Consider the following 19,367-nt stretch of genomic DNA (forward strand, 5'->3'; position numbering starts at 1 on the left):
CTCTCTTGTTCATGTAGTGTCTGGAGCCCTAACTGTCAAGCCCTTGCTGAGCCAAGTCCATAGCCTCTGCCAGCTAATGTGTGCAGATACAACTTCCTAATTAAGGCCGTCACTTCACCTCTGCATTTCCAGGCAGCCTTCAGTCTAATAAAATCGTGTCAGTGTAAGATCCGGAAAACGTATACGCGCTCTCTTGTTCTTCTGTGTTTGTCTAGGACACATCAGGAACTGCCCTCCATCCTGGGTTTTGGAAGGGCTGCTGCTGGGGTGAAGGGATGCGGAACCCCTTCTTGGTTCTCGGCACTGGGCTAGCTTGTGGCCTCCACCCTTTCCTTGCTCTTGGACAGAGTTTTCTAGCTTGGACATGACTTAAAAAAATTTTTTTTTAATTGAAATATAGTTGATTTACAATGTTCTGTTAGTTTCAGTTGTACAGCAAAGTGATTCAGTTATCTATCTATCTATTCTTCTTTAGGTTCTTTTCCGTTATAGGTTATTACAAGATATTGAACATCTTGTAATATATTACTGTGTCTACCGTAGGTCCTTGTTGGTTATCTATTTTATATATAGTAGTGTGTATCTGTTAATCCCAAACTCCCAATTTATCCCTACTCCCTTTTCCCTTTGGTCACCGTAAGTTTGCTTTCTATGTCTGTGGGTCTATTTCTGTTTTGTAAATAAGTTCATTTGTCTCATAATTTTTAGATTCCACACATATGTGATATCATATGGTATTTGTCGGACATATTTTTTTTTTACCCGAGAACGCCGAGTGTTCCCGAGGCAAACTAAACCAGCCCTCCCTTAGAAGATACAGCGAAAATGAAAATTTATAAAAACGTTGTCTAGGGGACTCTGAAAGGTTTTAAGAATGGAGGTGAGGCTTCCCTGGTGGCGCAGGGGTTGAGAATCTGCCTGCCGATGCAGGGGACACGGGTTCGAGCCCCGGTCTGGGAGGATCCCACATGCCGCGGAGCGACTAGGCCCGTGAGCCACAGCTACTGAGCCTGCGTGTCTGGAGCCTGTGCTCCGCAACAAGAGAGGCCACGACAGTGAGAGGCCCGCGCACCGCGATGAAGAGCGGCCCCCGCTCGCCACAACTAGAGAAAGCCCTCGCACAGGAAAGAAGACCCAACACAGCCAAAATAAATTAATTAATTAATAAACTCCTACCCCCAACATCTTCTTAAAAAAAAAAAAATGGAGTTGCCATCTAATGACTTCTTCTGTTTCTACTTTAGATGCAGCAGCAGGAGCAGGGCTCGCCCAAGGCCGGCCTTCCCACCCTTGCCCGGGGACTGGGCCGCCTCCTCTCCTGTTGGTGGCTGGCGGAGCTGATGGTTCATCTTATGTACATGCACGCCATCTACAGCAGCACCTCCCTCCTGAGGGCCGTCTCCTGTTGGACCTTAGGTAATGGTGGAAATCACTGGCGGTAGAACAAGCATCGAGAGAGGTAGCTTCACGGCGAAGCTGGACGGGGGGCAGACAGGGGTGTAGTTGCCTTGAGCAAACCCTCCTTTCTTTTCACCTTGTTCCTCTTGTGGCCGAGGTGACGCATGTGTGAGGTGGCTGACAGAGGTGAGGGTCAGGCTTGGTGGTCTTGGAACCAAGGATGGTAGCAATCCCTCTTCCTAATGGAATCCTGCTAAGTTCAGCTGGGTCCGCATCTTCCTGGTATGGCCAGCATTGCACTTGACAGGAGAAGGCAAGAGACGCTGGGTGTAGCCTTGTAGCCCCTGCTAAGAGGTAATGCTTTAAGACCGAGTTCTGCAGTAATCCTTGTTGTTTTCCTGTATGATATAAAGCAAAGAGCATGAGCTTTAGAGTCAGACAGATACAGGTTTTTTTTTTTATTGAAGTGTAGTTGATTTACAATGTTGTGTTAGTTTCAGGTGTACAGCAAGTGATTCAGTTATATATACATATATGTGTGTGTGTGTGTGTGTATATATATATATATATATATATATATATTCTTTTTCAGATTCTCTTCTCTTATAGGTTATTACAAAATACTGAGTATAGTTCCGTGTGCTATACAGTAGAACCTTGTTGGTTATCTGTTTTATATATAGTAGTGTGTATCTGTTAATCCCAAACTCCTAATTTATCCCTCCCCCCACCCCCAGCTTTCCCCTTTGGTAACCATAAGTTTGTTTTCTATGTCTGTGGGTCTATTTCTGTCTTGTAAATAAGTTCATTCGTATCATTTTTTTAGATTCCACATATAAGTGATAGCATATGATATTTGTCTTTCTGTTTGGCTTACTTCGTGTAGTATGATAAAATCTAGGTCCATCCATGTTGGTGCGAATGGCATTATTTCATTCTTTTTTATGGCTGAGTAATATTCCGTTGTCTATATGTACTACATCTTCTTTATCCATTCACAGCCAGACATAGGCTTGAACCTCAGCTCCACCAGTCGCTAGTGGGCAACCTTTGGCAGCTTGCTACAACTGTCTGCACGTTCACCTGTCAAATGAGCAGACTCACCTTTGCAGGGTTGTTTGGAGGATTAAGTGAAACCATGAAGGTGAAGGGCTTACCTCGTAAAATGTCTGATTGATAGAATTAATGGTGTGTTCTTATGTAGGCCCCTCTGTTGGCCCCTTTTTCTTGTTTGCCCATTTCTTTCTGTCTGCAGGTAGGTGGGCTGGAGGTCTTATTTCCTTAGCAGGACACAGTCTCCAGTATAAGACTTTTCTGTGGAGATGCTATCATTCTTTATTCCTCGGGCCGAAACATCAGAGAACATGCTCCTTTCTGAACGAAATCTTTTCATTTCTTTGCACTCCTTTCAAGAACTGAAATTCAGCCCCGTGGTCTGACCTCCAGCCTGTGGCTCCAATGGGAAATGAGCGATCTTCCGGCCAGATTAAGCTCCCTGCCGAGGGCAAGAGTAATAGCCTGACTCCTTATCTGTTTGGTGATTTATAGATTTAAACAAAAAATCTTGATTGCCCTTGTTATCACACATGCTGAATCAGAATGTTTTCAAGGAAGATGCCTTTTAGGACTGGAAAAATGCTGAGTTGTTTTAATGACAGTCTGTTCTTCCCAGACAAAATCTTTTTTCATACTTGGGGGTAACTAATAATCCAAGGCTTTAATGATACACTTAGGCAAACAAAATAGGATTAAGTGATGGCTTATGCTAAATCATAGCCCAGTTGTACTGCATCCAAATTAAGAGATTGTATCCGTTTGGGTGATTTTAACTATGAAAACTGGAAAGCAAAACTGAAAATGGGGTTTAAACGAAAAGGAAAAGTTATCTCAGACAGCTATTACTCCTAAGGTCAGCACTAAGGGTGGTAAATCCAGTGACAAAGAAAAGTCATTAGGGGTCCATTTGGGTACCAACCACTCAGCTTAAGAGCTAACCAGAATCCTACAAGCCCTTTGTTTGCACCCATAATAACCCCATCACCTCCTTTCACTCCCTCCACAAAGATAACCTGACTTTTGGGTTTATCATTCCCTTTTTATAAAATCTTTTTTTTTAAAATAGACTTTATTTTTAGAGCGATTTTGGATTTATAGCAAAACTGAGAGCAGAGTACAGAGATTTCCCATATATCCCCTGCCCCACACGTGCACAGCCTCCGCCAGTATCAACGTTCCCACCAGTGTGGTACATTTGTTACAGTTGATAAAACTACAGTGACACGTCATTATCACCCGAAGTCCATCTTTATATTAGGATTTACTCAGTGTTGTGCAGTCTGTGGGTTTTGACGGATGTGTAATGACGTGTATCCACTCTTATAATATGAGACAGAGTAGTTTCACAGCCCTAAAAATTCTCTGTGCTTTATTCATCCCTCTCTCCCCTTTAATCCCTGGCAACCACTGATCTTTTTACCATCTCCATAGTTTTACATTTTCCAGAATGTTGTTGTATAGTTGGAATCATACGGTATGTAGTTTTTTCAGATTGACATATTTCACTTAGTGATATGCATCTAAGGTTCCTCCATGTCTTTTTATGGTTTGATAGATCATTCGTTTTTAGTGCTGAATAATATTACATTGTCTGGATGTTCCACAGTTCATTTATCTGTTTGTCTACTGAAGTACATCTCAGTTGATTCTAAGTTTTGCAAGTATGAATAAATTTGCTATAGATACCCACGTGCAGAGTTTTATGTGGCCATAAGTTTTCAACTCCTTTGGAGTGACTATATGGTAAGAAAATGTTTATTTTCGTAAGAAACTCTCAAACTGACAGTTTTCAAGCTGGCTTTTTTTTTTTTTTTTCCTTACCTGCAAGTTATGAGTGCCTGCTACTGCACATACTTGCCAGTATAACAGTCCTTTATCAGGTGTGTCTTTCGCAAATATTTTCTCCCAGTCTGTGGCTTATCTTCTCTTTCTCTTGACAGTGCCTTTAACAGAGCAAAAGTTTTTAATTTTAATGAAATCCAGCTCATCAATTATTTCTTTCATGGATCGTGCATTTGGTGTTGTATCTAAAAAATCCACCATCCCCAAGGTCACCTAGGTTTTCTCCTGTGTCATCTTCTAAGAGTTTTAGAGTTGTGTGTTTTATGTTTAGGTCTATGATCTATTTCGAGTTCATTTTTGTGAAGGGTGTAAGAAATTAGACATGAATTTCTTCCAGCACCATTTGTTAAAAAGACTGTCTTTGCTCCATTATGTTGCCTTTGCTCCTTTGTCAAAGATTGGTCGACTTTATTTGTATTTATGAGTCTATTTCTTGGCTCTCTGTTTTGTGCCATTGATCTTTTTGTTTATTCTTTCACCAGTGTCACACTGTCTTGATTAATGTAGCTTTAAAGTAAGTCTCGAAGTCAGATAGTGGCAGGCCTTTGACTTTCTTCTTCTTCTCCAATGTTGTACTGGTTATTCTGGGTCTTTTTGCCTCTCCACATAAACTTTAGCATCAGTTTGTCGATATCCACTAAATAACTTGCTAGGATTTTGATTTGGGTTGCACTGAATCTATAGATGGAGTATGGAAGAATTGATATCTTGTTATCTCGAGTCTTTCTATCCATGAACATGGCTGTCTTTCCATTTATTTAGTTCTTCTCTGATTTCTTTCATCAGACATTTTTAGTTTTCCTCATATATAACTTGTACATATTTTGTTATATTTATATTTATACCTGAATTTTTTGGGGGGAGTACTAATGTAAATGGTATTGTGTTTTTAGTTTCAAATTCCACTTGTTTATTGCTGGTAAATAGAAAAGTGATTGACTTTACTATATTAACCTTATTTTGTACAACCTTGCTACAATTTCTTATTCCAGGAGATTTTTGTTGTTGTTGTTGTTTCTTTGGGATTTTCTACATAGACAATCATGTCATCTGCAAGGAAAAGTAATTTTTTCCTTCCCAAATATATGTTTTTTGTTTCATTTTCTTCTTTTATTGAATTAGCTAAGACTTCCAGTATGATATTGAAAAGGAGTGGTGAGAGGGGACATCCTTGTCTTTTTTCCTGTTTAATCTCCAAGTATTTTGAGATTTCCTAGCTATGTATTGTTGATTTCTAATTTAATTCGATTATTATCCATTATTATCTGAGAGCAGACATTGTATGATTTCTGTTCTCTTAAATTTATTTAGGTGTGTTATATGGTCCAGAATGTGGTCTGTCTTGGAGAATGTTCCATGTGAGCTTGAGAAGACTGTGTGTCCTGTTGTTGGATAAAATAGCCTATAGATGTCAATTATATCCACTTGACCGATGGTGCTGTTGAGTTCAACCATGTCCTTACTGATTTTCTGCCTGATAAATCTGTCCATTTCTGTTAGAGGGGTGGTGAAATCTCTAATTACAATAGTTGGATTCATCTGTTTCTCCTTGCTTTTCTATCAGTTTTTGCCTCACATATTTTGACCCTCTGTTGTTATGCACATACGTATTATATATTATTATGTCTTTTTAGAGAAGTGACCCCTTTATCATTATGTAATGCCCCTTTTTATCTCTGATAATTTTCCTTGCTTGGAGGTCTGATGTGTCTGAGATATATCTACTCCAGCTTTGATTAGTCTTAGTATGGTATATCTTTCTCTATGCCTTTACTTTTAACTTAACTGTATCTTTATATTTAAAGTGGGTTTCTTTTAGGCAATATATGGTTGGGCCTTTTTTTTTTTTTTTTTTTGCGGTACGCGGGCCTCTCACTGTTGTGGCCTCTCCCGTTGCGGAGCAACAGGCTCCGGACGGGCAGGCTCAGCGGCCATGGCTCACGGGCCCAGCCGCTCTGCGGCATGTGGGATCTTCCTGGACCGGGGCACGAACCCGTGTCCCCTGAATCGGCAGGCGGACTCTCAACCACTGCACCACCAGGGAAGCCCGGGTCCTAGTTTTTGATCCACTCTGATAATCTCTATCTTTTAATGGATATATTTAGACCATTGATGTTTAAAGTGATTATTGATATGATTGGATTATTATCTATCATGTTCGTTACTCTTTTCTATTCATCGCCCTTGATTTTTGTTCCTATTTTTATGTTTCATTCTTTGTTTGCCTTTTTTGTTTTTAATTAAACATTTTATATCATTCGATTTTCTTTATTTTCTTAGCATATCAAGTATACCTCTTTTTTAACTTTCTCAGTAGTTGCCATAAAATTTGCAGTATACATTTACAACTACTCTGAATCTATTTTCAGATAACACAATATCACTTAACAGGTACTGCAAGTACCTTAAAATATTCCTGATTGTTCCTTATAATAAAATATTCCTAATTCCTCCCTCCTGTCGTTTGTGTAATTACTATCATTCATTTTACTTATATATAAACTGTAGTGGTAAATACATTGTTGCTTTTATGATTTTGAACAAACTGTTATTTGTTAGATCAAGAATAGAAAAGAATTAGCAAAGGTTTTATTTTACCTTCATTTATTAGCTCTTCCCTTCTTTATATAGATCCATGTTTCTAACCTATATCATTTTCCTTCTCTCTGAAGAATTTCTTTTAACATTTCCTGCAAGTCAAGTCTACTGGAAACAAATTCCACCATTTTTGTTTGTCTGAGGAAGGCTTTATTTCTCATTCACTTTTGAAGGGTACTTTCACAGGACCACAGCATTCTAGGTGGTTGTTTTTTCTCCTGTCAGTACTTTAAATGTTTTCTTCTGCTCTCTTTGCTTGCACGTTTCTAGGAGAAGTGGCAGGTAATTCTTGTCTTTGTTCCTCTACAGGTTAGATGTTTCCCACCTCCACCACCTTGCTTCTTTCAGTGTTTTTTCTTCGCCTTTGGTTTTCTGAAGTTTGAATATGATATGCATAGGTGCAGTTTTGGGGGCATTTGTCCTGCTTGGTGTTCCCTGAGCTCCTGGATCTTTGGTTTGGTGTCTCATGTTAATTTGGGGAAATTCTTAGTCATTATTGCTTCAAATATTGCTTCTGTTCTTCTCCTTCTGGTATTCCCATTACATTTATGTTACACCCTTTCTAATTGTCACACAGTTCTTGGGTACTCCATTCTGTGTTTTTTTTCCTTCAGTCTTTTTTTCTATTTGCTTTTCATGTTTAGATGTTTTTATTGACAAATCCTCAAGCTCAGAGGTTTTTCCCTCAGCTGTATGCAGTCTACTGATAAGCTCTTCTAAGGCTTTCTTCATCTCTGTTCAGTGTTTTTGAGCTCTAGCATTTCTTTGATTCTTAGCGTTTCCATCTCTCTGCTTACATTATCCATCTATTCCTGCATGTTGTCTACCTTTTCCGTTAAAGCTCTTCATATATTAATCATAGTTGTTTTAAATTCCCAATTTGATAATTCCTACATCCCTGCCATATCTAGGTCTGGTTCTGCTGCTTTGTCTGTGTTTTTGTTTTGTTTTTTTGCCTTTTAGTATGCTTTGTAATGTTTTTTGGAAAGGCGGACATGATGTGCTGAGTAAAAAGAACTTTATATATAAGGTGTTGGGAGAGGGGAAGTGTTCTTTAGTTCTGTGATTAGGTCTCAGACTTTCAGTGAGTCTATGCCCCTGTGATGTGAACTTCACAAATGAGTCTCAGATTTTTTTCCCCCTATCCTCTTTGGTAGGATGACTAGGGGGTACTGGAGTTGGGTATTTTTTCCATTCATGTGGAAGGCTATATAGCAGACTAGAGTTGGGAATTTTCCTTCCCCCAAGTTGGTAAAGCTCTGATAAAATCCCAGTAGATTAGGCTCTGGTAAAGTAGTTTGTCTTAACAAGGAGGACAGTCCTTGTTAAGAAGAACATATGGACAGGGCTGAGGGGGAGGGGTTGGACTGCAGCTTAAATAAAGGTCCTGCTTGGTATGGGTTACTCTGCTGTACTCAGAGAACTGTGAGTTATAAGGAGAGCTGGACGCGGAGTCTAAGGTATAGTGAGAGATTCTGCCAGAAAGACATGAAGGGTTTTTATTAGGAAGAGCTTCTGGAGCATGCTAAGGAGGATTTGTTCTACCTTTTAGGTGATAGGGACCCATGGACGTATTTATATAGTTTAAGTAATTTAAATACCCAAAGAGTAAAAACCACAAAGTATTTAAGGGGAGAGGAAACAGGATTAGATTTGGGGTTTAGAAATATTCTGCTTGCAGTGTAGAATATGAATCAGAGTGGAGTAAAACTAGAAATAGGAAAATCTGAATAGAAAAAGGTCCATGTCTTTATTCAACAAATACTAAAGAGCCAGACAGTGCTTTACATGATGGAACATTAGACTCAGTCAGGAGCAAGGTGATGAAGACTTGAGTGAAGCAGGGAGGTTGGAGAAGAAGGGAGTGATGAGAGGGATGGAGGTGCAGTCAATAGGCTCTGCTCACCAATGAGACAGGGAAGATGAGAGAGGGAAGATCTAGGGAATCTTCTGATTTAGAGTTTAGGTGATTGACACTTCCATTCACCAAGAGCAGGGAATATAGGAGGACTGGGAGCAGGTTTTAGGGAAGAATAAAGAGTCCAGTTTTTGACAAGTTATGCTTAAAACTGAACATCCAGGTGGAGGCATCTCTGCTACAGTTAGACGGCACTGGAGCTCAGGAGAGGGATTGGGGATGCAGACAGACATTTGAAAGCCATCATGTATATGTGATAGTTGAGTCCATGGGAGTACAGGGATTTCCTAGAAAAATGTGTGGACTGAGAATAAAGGAGGGCCAACTATAGGAATGGCCCTCTTGAAGGAGGCCCAACTTGAAGGAATGCCAACATTTCAGAGGCAGGCAGAAAAGGAAGAGCCAGCAACAAGTGAGAAGGAATATTAACAAATGAAGGGGGAAGCAGATGGTTTTGCGAAGGTTTCGATAAGAAAGGGAGGCTCAATTTATCAGAGGCTGAAGAGAGGCCAAGGAAGAGGGGACTGAAGAGAGTGTTTCATTCTGAAAGTCATTGTTGACTTTGGCCATGTTTGACTTTTTTTGTAGTTGACTTGGTCATTTTTAAGGAGTATAAACCAGGGTAGTAGAATAATCAGAAGTGAGAAAATAGAGGCAGAAGCTAATATGCTGCTTTAATGGTGTTAAATGATAATGCCTGTTGTGTTCTGTCTCCCTGTCAAGGAAGCTCAGATGGCCTGGCCTGCTTCTCACTTTCTTGTGGCAGACCTGCCACCCCTGTGTCTCTCCTCGGGGTTTCCCTTCCTCCTGGCTGCCATGGGATTGGAGTAGAGCCTGACAAGCATCCCCTTTCTTTATGCACAGGATTTCCCCAGCTTCAGGGTTTGGGGGCTAATCCCTCTTGTGATGTTCAGAGAGATAAAGAAAATAAGCATCAGGGAGTGTAAGGCTTACAAAGGCCCTTGGGCCCTGGTCTGCAATTTATGATTTCCTTCTGATATAGTGAAGAAATACTTTTATTTTTTTTATTCTGTTAGGCTTTTATTCTCTTGATGAAAGGGTTCTACCTTCTTCTGTGGTGGCCTTTTTTCCCCACCCTAAAGTTGCAGTTGAGTGTGAGGCAGCAGTACAGACAGAATAAAAGGTGCCTCTTTGTCTCACATGTGAGAAGATATACAACTGGGTTTTCACCTCCAAGGATCTCAGGACTGAGTAACATTCTACTCTGCCCAGAGATGACTCCCTCTGAGCACCACTAAGTAGGGTGAAAGCTGCTTTGGAGAAGAAGCTGTGCCACTACCTTTGGTGTCTGTCCCCCTCAGTGCTCACTAAAGAAGAGTGCACTGCACAGGTGCTTAATGAGTACTCACATACACGTTTAGGTGAACAAAATAAATCTTATAGGAATTCTGCCTAGTGAATGTGAGTGATCAGACATTCAAACCAGTGATCAATTCAACATTCTGCATAAGGTGCCAAAGGGCAATCATCCAAAAAGTGATGAGTGCAGATTCAAATGAGGATGGTGGAGTAGGAGGACACAGAGCTCACCTCCCCCCATGAAAACATCCAAAATACATCTACATGCAGAGCAATGCTCACTGAAAACTAACTGGAGACTGGCGGAAAGACTCTTGCACAGCCAAGGCTGTAAGAAAGATCCACATGGAGTGGGGAAGGAAGGGAATAGAAGCGATTAGGTTTGGGACCTGTGCCCCTGGGAGGGGACTCAGAAGAGGAGGGGATTACAGAGGTGGAGGTCCTCCCTTGGAAGTGAGAGGTTTGAGCCACATGTTGGATGTTGCAGTACTGGGGTCCAACACCAGGAAGACAAGTCTCCTTAGCTGGTTAGAAAGCCAGTGGGACTAACAGGAGGACTGTAAGAAACCTAGACTCCTCTCAGGAAGAGCGTGCACACACTTGCTTACTCCTGGGAACGAGGTGGAGAAAGCAGATTGAAACTGCATGGGACTCTGGCTGGTTTCCTGTGACCACCCTCGCATGCACCCCAGCCTGCACTGAGTGTCCACTCTGGCCCCACTTGCTTCGTGATACAGCTCCACACTAGGGTAGGGGCTGTTGCAGCTGAGCGGAGTACTCAGTTGTGAGGGATAGAGCCTGCTTGGACCCGGAATGACATCTGAACAGGGTGGGGACAGCTGTACTGGTCCTTATGGAGGCAGCGCATCAGAAGTGGTCTTGGACTCTAGGGCCAGGGCTGCCACAGCCTGAGCCCTGACCCATGCTGAGCGCCTGCTCCAGCCCCTGCTCCAGGCCCTCTTGCTCCAGCACTGCTCTGCTCTGGGGCAGGGGTGCCAGTGCTAGAAGTGGGGAGAGCACACACTTAAAGGGAATGGACCATCTTGGACCCAACCCTCAGAGCTTCTGCTCCAGCAGCTTGGGGCCCACCCCTGCCCCTTGTAGGGTGGTGGTGGCCACTGAGCAGAGGAGAAGCCCCAGCTCACACCTGGCTCTGTCCCTGTCTGCTCCATCTCCAGCCCCATCTCCTACCAAGGTGATAGCTGCCAGCACACCCTGGGGAAAGACATGACTCCTGCTCACATCAGATCCAGCTCTCCCACTGTCAGATTCAGGCACTGGGCACACGCAGACTGTATAGGGAGACTCCCACACAAGAGCACACCTTCAAGACTGGAATAGGTAACTATTTCACCTAATTTCATACAGACAGAGAAAGTTAAGCAAAATGAGAAGACAGAAGAATTTGTTCCAATCGTAAAAACAAGAGAAAACCCCTGAAAAAACAACTAATGAAACAAAAATAAATAATTTACCCTGTAAGGAATTCAAAGCATTAATAAAAAGAATGTTAACTGATATAGGGAAAAGAATAGATGAACACAGTGAGAATTTCAACAAGGAACTAGAAAATATAAAAAAGAACCAGTCAGAACTGAAGAATACAATAACTGAAATGAAAAAACATATTAGAAGGAATTAATAGCAGACCAGGTGATACAGAAGAACGCACAAGTGATCTGGAAGATAGAATAATGGAAGTCACCCAATCAGAACGGCAAAAAGAAAAACAAATTTAAAAAAATGATAATGGTTTAAGGGACCTCTTGAACAACATCAAGTGCACCAATGGCAAAAGTTAAAGAGAGAATTCTAAAGGCAGCAAGAGAAGAACAAAGAGTCATGTACAGGGGAACCCCCATAATGTTGTCAGCTGATTTTTCTGCAGAAACTTTGCAGGCTAGAAGGGAGTGGCATGATATGTTTAAAATGCTGAAAGGAAAAAACCTGCAACATAGGATAATCTACCCAGCAAGATTATCATTTAGAATGGAAGGAGAGATAAAGAACTTCTCAGATAAAGCAAAAATTAAAAGTTCATCAAAGTTCATCACCTACCCAAAAAGAAATGTTAAAGCATCTTATCTAAATGGAAAAGAAAAGGCTATAGCAAGGATCAGTAGATGAGGGGCAAATCCCACTCTATAGTAAAGGCAAATATATGTTAAGGGCTGAGGATCAACTACTTAAATAAGCTAGTACAAAGATTAAAAGACAAAAAATTTTAAAATCAACTACAACCACAATAAATAGTAAAGGGGTAAACATGAAGGTGTAAAATATGACATCAAAAACACAAAATGGGGGAGGGGAGTAAAAAATGTAGATCTTTTAGAACGTATTTGAAATTAAATGACTACCAGTTTAAAACAAGTAGATACAGTTATAGGTCAACATTTGTGAACACCATGGTAACCACAAATCAAAAACCTACAATAGATAACAAAAACTAGAGAAAGGAACACAAAGGAACACATACCATAAAAGAAAATCATCAAATCACAAGGAAAGAAACTAAAAGAAGAACAGAGAAGACCTACAAAAACAACCAGAAAACAGGTAACAAAATGGCAATAAGTACATACCTATCAGTAATCACTTTAAATGTCAGTTTCTAATCAAAAGATATATGGTGGCCGATTGGATAAAAAAACAAGACCCATTTATATGCTACTTACAAGAGACTCACTTCAGATCTAAAGACACACACAGATAAGCGAGGGCATGGAAAAAGATATTTCATGCAAAAAGAAATGACAAGAAAGTGGGGGTAGCAATGCTCATATCAGACAACATAGATTTAAAACAAAGTTTATAACAAAAGACAAAGAAGGGCATTCTATAATGATAAAGGTATCAATATAAGAAGAGTATATAACACTCCTTATCATATATGTACTCAATAAGGAGCATCTAAATATATAAAGCAAATATTAACAGACATAAAGGGAGAAATTTACAATAATCATTGATAGCAGGGGACTTTAACACCCCACTGACATCTATGGACAGATCACCCAGAAAGAAAATCAGTAAGGAAACATTGGCCTTAAATGACATATTAGATCAGTTGGACTTAATAGATATCTACAGGACATTCCATCCCCAAACAGAAGAAACACATTCTTTTCAAGTGTACATGGAACATTCTCTAAGATAGACCACATTCTAGGTCACAAAACATGTCTCAACAAATTTAAAAATATAAAAATTATATCAGGCATTTTTTTCTGACCACAATGGTATGAAACTATAATTGAAATCAGTTATAGGAAGAAAAATGGGAAAAACACAAACACATGAAACTAAAAAACTAATGGGTCAGTGAAGAAAGCAAAGAGGAAATCAGAAAATACCTCAAGACAAATGAAAATGGAAACACATCTTTCCAAAACCTATGGAATGCAGGAAAAATAATTTTAAGAGGGATGTGTGCAGAGATACAGGCCTACCTCAAGAAGTAAGAAAAATCTCAAATACCCTAACCTACCATCTAACAAATTAGAAAAAGAACAATGAAAAAAGCCCAAAGTCAGCAGGAAAGAGGAAAAATTAAAGACAGAAAAGAAATAAATAAAATAGAGACCGAAAACTGTTAGAAAAGATCGAGGAAACTGAGAGCTGTTTTTTTTAAAAGATAAATAAAATTGATAAACCTTTTGTCAGGCTTATCAAGAAAAGAGAGAAGAACAAAATTTAAAAAATAAAATGAAAGGAGAAATAACAACTGTACCACAAAAAAATTATAAGAGAATACTATGAACCATTATTTGGCAACAAATTGGACAACCTAGAAGAGATGGACAACTTTCTAGACACATAGATCTTCTGCAGCTGAATCAGGAAGAAATAGACAATCTGAACAGACTGATGACTAGTAATTAAACTGAATCTGTAATAAAAAAACTCCCAGCAAACTAAAGTCCAGGACCAGACAGCTTCACAGTGGAATTCTACCAAACATATAAAGAAGAACTTAGTACCTATCTTTCTCAAACTATTCCAAAAAAATGAAGGGGTGGGGGCCACTCCCAAATACATTTGGTGATCCCACCATTACCCTGATACAAAAACCAGACAAGGACAATTCAAAACAGGAAAATTACAGGCTAATATCTTTGATGAACAGAGATGCAAAAATCCTCAACAACATATTAGTAAACTGAATCCAACAATATATAAAAAGGATCATACACCATGATCAAGTGGAATTTATTCCAGGAATGGAAGGATGGTTCAACATATGCAAATCAATCAGTGTGATACACCACATTAACAAAAGGAAGGATAAAAATTACATGATCATCTCAAAAGATGCAGAAAAAGCATTTGACGAAATTCAACACCCATTCATGATGAAAACGCTCATCAAAGTGTTATAGAGGGAACATAAATATCTCAACATAATGAAGGCCATTTATGACTAACCTGCTGCTAACATCATACTGAATAGTGAAAAGTTAAAAGCTTTTCCTCTAAAATCAGGAAAAAGCAAGGATGCACACTCTCGCCACTTCTATTTAACATAGTATTGGAAGTCCTAGCCACAACAATCAGGCAAGAAAAAGAAATGAGAGGCATCCAAGTTGGAAGGGCAGAAGTAAAACTGTCACTGTTTGCAGATGACATGATGCTACATGTAGAAAACCCACCACAAAACTATTAGAATTAATAAATGAGTTCAGTGAAGTTGCAGGATACAGATTAAATACAGAAGTCTATTATAACTTTTTATACATACCGTATACAAAAATAAACTCAAAGTGGATTCAAGACCTAACTGTAAGACCAGAAATCATAAAACTCCTAGAAGAGAACATGGGTGGAACAATCTTTGATGTAAATTGTAGCAATATTTTTTTGGATCTTAAGGGTAAGACAAAAGAAACCAAAGCAAAAATAAACAATTGGGACCTAATTAAAAGCTTTTGCACAGCAAAGGAAACTATCAACAAAACAAATAGACAGGGCTTCCCTGGTGGCTTAGTGGTTGAGAGTCCACCTGCTGATGCAGGGGACACGGGTTCGTGCCCCGGTCGGGGAAGATCCCACGTGCCACGGAGCGGCTGGGCCCGTGAGCCATGGCCGCTGAGCCTGCGCATCCGGAGCCTGTGCTTCGCAACGGGAGAGGCCAGCGTACCGCAAAACAACAACAACAACAACAAAAAAAACAAATAGACAATCTATTGAATGGAATAAAATATTTGCAAATGATATGACTGATAAGGGGTTGATGTCCAAAGTTTATAAACAGTTTGTACAACTCAGTACATAAAAAACTTGTTTAAAAGTGAGCAGAAGGCCTTAATAGACATTTTTCCAAAGAAGATATACAGATAGCCAACAGCACATGAAAAGATGCTCAAAATAGTTAATCATCAGAAAAATGCAAATCAAAATCACAATGAGACATTATTACCTCACGCCAGTCAGAATGGCTATCACTAAAATGTCTACAAATAACAAATGCTGGAGACGGTGTGGAGAAAAGGGAACCCTCGTACACTGTTGGTGGGAATGTAAATTGGTGCAGTCACTATGAAAACAGTATGGAGGTTCCTAAAAAACTAGAGCTAGAACTACTGTATGATCCAGCAATTCCACTCCTGGGCATATATCTGAAGAAAATGAAAACGCTAATTCGAAAAGATACATGCACCCCAGTGTTCATAGCAGCACTATTTACAGTAGCCAAGATATGGAAGCAGTCTAAATTCCATCAGCTGATGAATGAATAAAGAAGATGTGATATATATATGTGTGTATATATATATATATATATATATATACATAAAATGGAATATTAACCATAAAAGAATGAAATTTTGTCATTTGCAACAACATGGTTGGAGCTAGAGGGTATTATGCTTTAGTGAAATAAGTTAGACAGAGAAAGAGAAATAATCTGTTATCACTTATTTGTGGAATCTGAAAAATAAAATGAAATGGATATAAGCACATAAAAACAGATGCACAGTTACAGAGAACAATCTAGTGGTTATCAGTTTGGAGAGGGAAGGGGGGAGGGCAAGATAGTGGTAGGGAATTAAGAGACACAAACTACTATGTATAAAATGAGTAAGTAACAAAGGTATATTGTACAAACACAGGGAAATATAACCATTACTTTATAATAACCTTAAATGGAGTATAATCTATGAAATTATTGGATCACCAGGTTGTATACATGAAAGTAATATAATATTGTAAATCAACTATACTTCAATTAAAAAAAAGTGATGACTGCAAAGTTAACAGGAATAGGGGTGTAAATAGAGGTTGTTTACTATGGGATTCATTTGGTTTGGTTAATCCAACAGTGAAGATATTCACAAACTCTGTGGAAGGTATTAAATCCTCTCCTGGTGGGGATGGAAAAAGCAGTGGTGGCTGGCTTGGCCATCAGAGCTCAAGTGTGCCTCACTAATTAAGAGGACTTTAGGAGCTCCATGGAGGTGACATTTGCTTTTCTTTCATTCCCTTTCATACTTTCCTAGAGATGTCAAAATAAGATATTCTTCCCATGTATTTTATCTCTTCTCAGCGAGATGTTGGTTTCTTTTCCCTTCTACTTCAGTTTCCAGTGAGGCTTAGAGCTGCTATAATCAGATTCTCAGGTGGAGACCAGATTCTAGAAAGATCTGCTACATGAACAGAGTGGACAGAGCTTTAGGGGCTATGGGTGGTGCCCATGTCAGGGTTGTGCATACCCTCAAGGGGCTACCTCTGCCCCCTGTGGAGCTGTGGGGCTGTTCCAGCACCTCCATTAGACATATCTTACTAGAAGGATAGAACTTTAGAAAACATCAACATTTAAGAGACGGGTAGGAAAGGAGGATCCAGTGACAAATGAGAAGGAATATTAATAAATGAAGAAGAAAGCAAATGGTTTTGTGAAGGTTTCAAGAAGAAAGCAGTGCTCCATTGATCAGAATTTGAAGAGAGGTCAAGTAAGAGGGGACTGGAAGGAATTCTGTTTCATTTGGCAGTTAAGAAGTCATTGTTCTCTTTGGTCATTTTGGAGGAGTATAAACCGGGGTTGTAGAATAAGGCGGCAGTGAGGACATAGAAGCAGTTTGGGGGGTAACTTTTAATGTGTCTGTTGAGACCAACTAAAAACCATCAGAAGGGCAGACACAAGTGGGAACAGTGACAGTAATTGTACCTTTCTGAAGGCCAACAGGAGGATGAATTCTGTTAAGATGCAGGAATTTACAGGAAGAGGATGCTGACCAGCTCCTCTTCATGTCTGTTGAGTTCAAACAAGATTTAAGTTAAAGCAAGGAGACCTTGTTAGATATGGTCCTCAAGTGCTTTGCCACGGACTGACCTTCAAGAAGATACACAGCTATCCCTCACGGAGCGCAAAACATGCACATCCTTCTCCAGAGAGGAACAACCCAACAACAAGTCCAAGTCCGAGTCCAGGCTCTCAGGGGGGTGTCCGTGTCGCCTTGAGTTCTGTCGTAACGATAACGTTCTATAACTGTGGGCTCAGTTGTGGAGTTCACCACCAACAGCACACTTTATGTTAAATAGTAGGGGAATGGGCTAGGAGTGAAGAGGAATATTAGTTAAAATTTATATGTGTTGTCCAATAGGGTAGCCACTAGCCATATGTAGCTATTTAAATATAAAATTAAAATCAATTAAAGTTACAAATCAGTTCTTCATTTGCACTAGTCACTATAATTGGACAATACAGGTGTAATCCATTACTCACAATGTTATACCTCAGTATACTGCTACTTAATACCATCAAAGGCATTGCTAGGCAGGCTCAAACTGCACAGATTCTTCTTGTCCAGGTAATAAAGACACCTATGTTGGGTGAAATGAAAAAAAAAATTTATATGTGAATACAGTGCACAGCAAATAAGAAAAATGGTAAACGTTTTAGAGCTAATTCTAATCAGAGGACTTATGACTTTTGTTTTCTACTTTCCATTCCATGTTCTCTTTGCCTTCAATCAGTACCTTTGTTGTTTGGGGTTCTTTGCCCAGTGGTGTGATCGAAATCTCCATTCCTGAGGGCTCTAAGCCCTAGGTGCTTCTATGTATGTTTGGCTGCTGTAGTCTTCCATTAACTAACCAGTAGAAACAGCAATACTGAGAAGCACCCCACAAGTTCCCTCTGTATTCCTTCCTGCCTCCAATGTGTAGGGGTAACTCTGTTTCCCCTTGATAGTGAGGATTAATTTAGCCAGCTAACACCATTATCCCTCTTTGCTTGTTCACCTAGTTCCATGAGGAGCCCCAAATGGCTACATAATAGTAGCTTTTGATTCAGTGGAATCATCGTGTATTCCCAGATGGAAGCGTTTCCTTGCTGGGTGGTTAAGCCTCTAGACAAGTAGATCAGAGTTGACAGGGATGGGAAGCAACTATTTTAGGAGTGGATTAATAGGTATAATTAATCCACTTCTACTTCTTGGTTACCGACTCTACTTATTTAAGCAATGAATAAAGCATATGTAGTTTGCTGGTTCAGAACACTTGCTACATCCCATGAGACAGCACCTCAACATCATAGGCAAGGACAGCATCTCAGCATCATCAGACAGTGTCTTTCCTCTGGTGCCACACTGGAACTATTGATAGACTATAAGGTCAGCTGCTTCTGGGTGATGGCATAAGACCAGTGAATCCCATGGATGTAACTCATTGTCTCACTCCATTTGATGCAGTCAGGTCACCAGTCAGAAGCTGTGTTAGGTCTGATAACATGGCAGTGAATAAGACAGTAAGTCCATGGATGGCAGTACTGGAATGAGCATTGTGGAAAGCAAATTCACATCCAGAATAAGAATAGTTCTCTGGCCCCTCCAGGGTGGAAGAGGTTCAGTGTAATCAACCTGACACCAGAGTATGGAGGCTGGAAAGTTAGATGCTCAGCAGCAGTGATAGGGTAATTTTGGTGAGGGGCATTCCGTATTGTCGATTCCATGCAAAGCCTTCATTGCTGCCACTGTGGCCACTTTGGTCATGGAACCCTTGAAAATCATTGGAATGGCTGTGGAAAGAGGCTGGTTGGTATGTACAGGGCCCATCACCTTGTTGTCGAGAGCAGTAGGGCCCTTTGGTTGAGTATTTACATGGGTTACAATCTTCTCATTGGCTTCATTCTAAGGTGTTCACTTACACATCTCTTCTTCAAAATCTCCTTATCAACACTTCCGAGCTTACCATAGACAGCCATCCGTGAACAGAGCTCATTTTTTCCCTCCTTTATCAA

The 19,367-nt window shown here is 40.0% G+C and overlaps 1 protein-coding gene across 15 annotated transcripts in view; it reads left to right on the forward strand.

Annotated features, from left to right (window-relative positions):
- HHAT (hedgehog acyltransferase) overlaps positions 1-19,367 on the forward strand; it is a 360,564-nt gene that overhangs the window by 86,740 nt on the left and 254,457 nt on the right. For all 15 annotated transcript variants that reach the window (XR_009563044.1, XM_060294452.1, XM_060294417.1 and 12 more), the window contains one exon: positions 1,245-1,416. Coding sequence is in view for 14 of the 15 variants with exons in the window: in XM_060294452.1 (XP_060150435.1) it covers positions 1,245-1,416 (172 nt within the window). In the remaining variant the exon portion in view is untranslated. The remainder of the gene's footprint in view (positions 1-1,244; positions 1,417-19,367) is intronic.

Source organism: Globicephala melas, chromosome 1, assembly GCF_963455315.2.
Source record: "Globicephala melas chromosome 1, mGloMel1.2, whole genome shotgun sequence".
Taxonomy (NCBI): Eukaryota; Metazoa; Chordata; class Mammalia; order Artiodactyla; family Delphinidae; genus Globicephala; species Globicephala melas.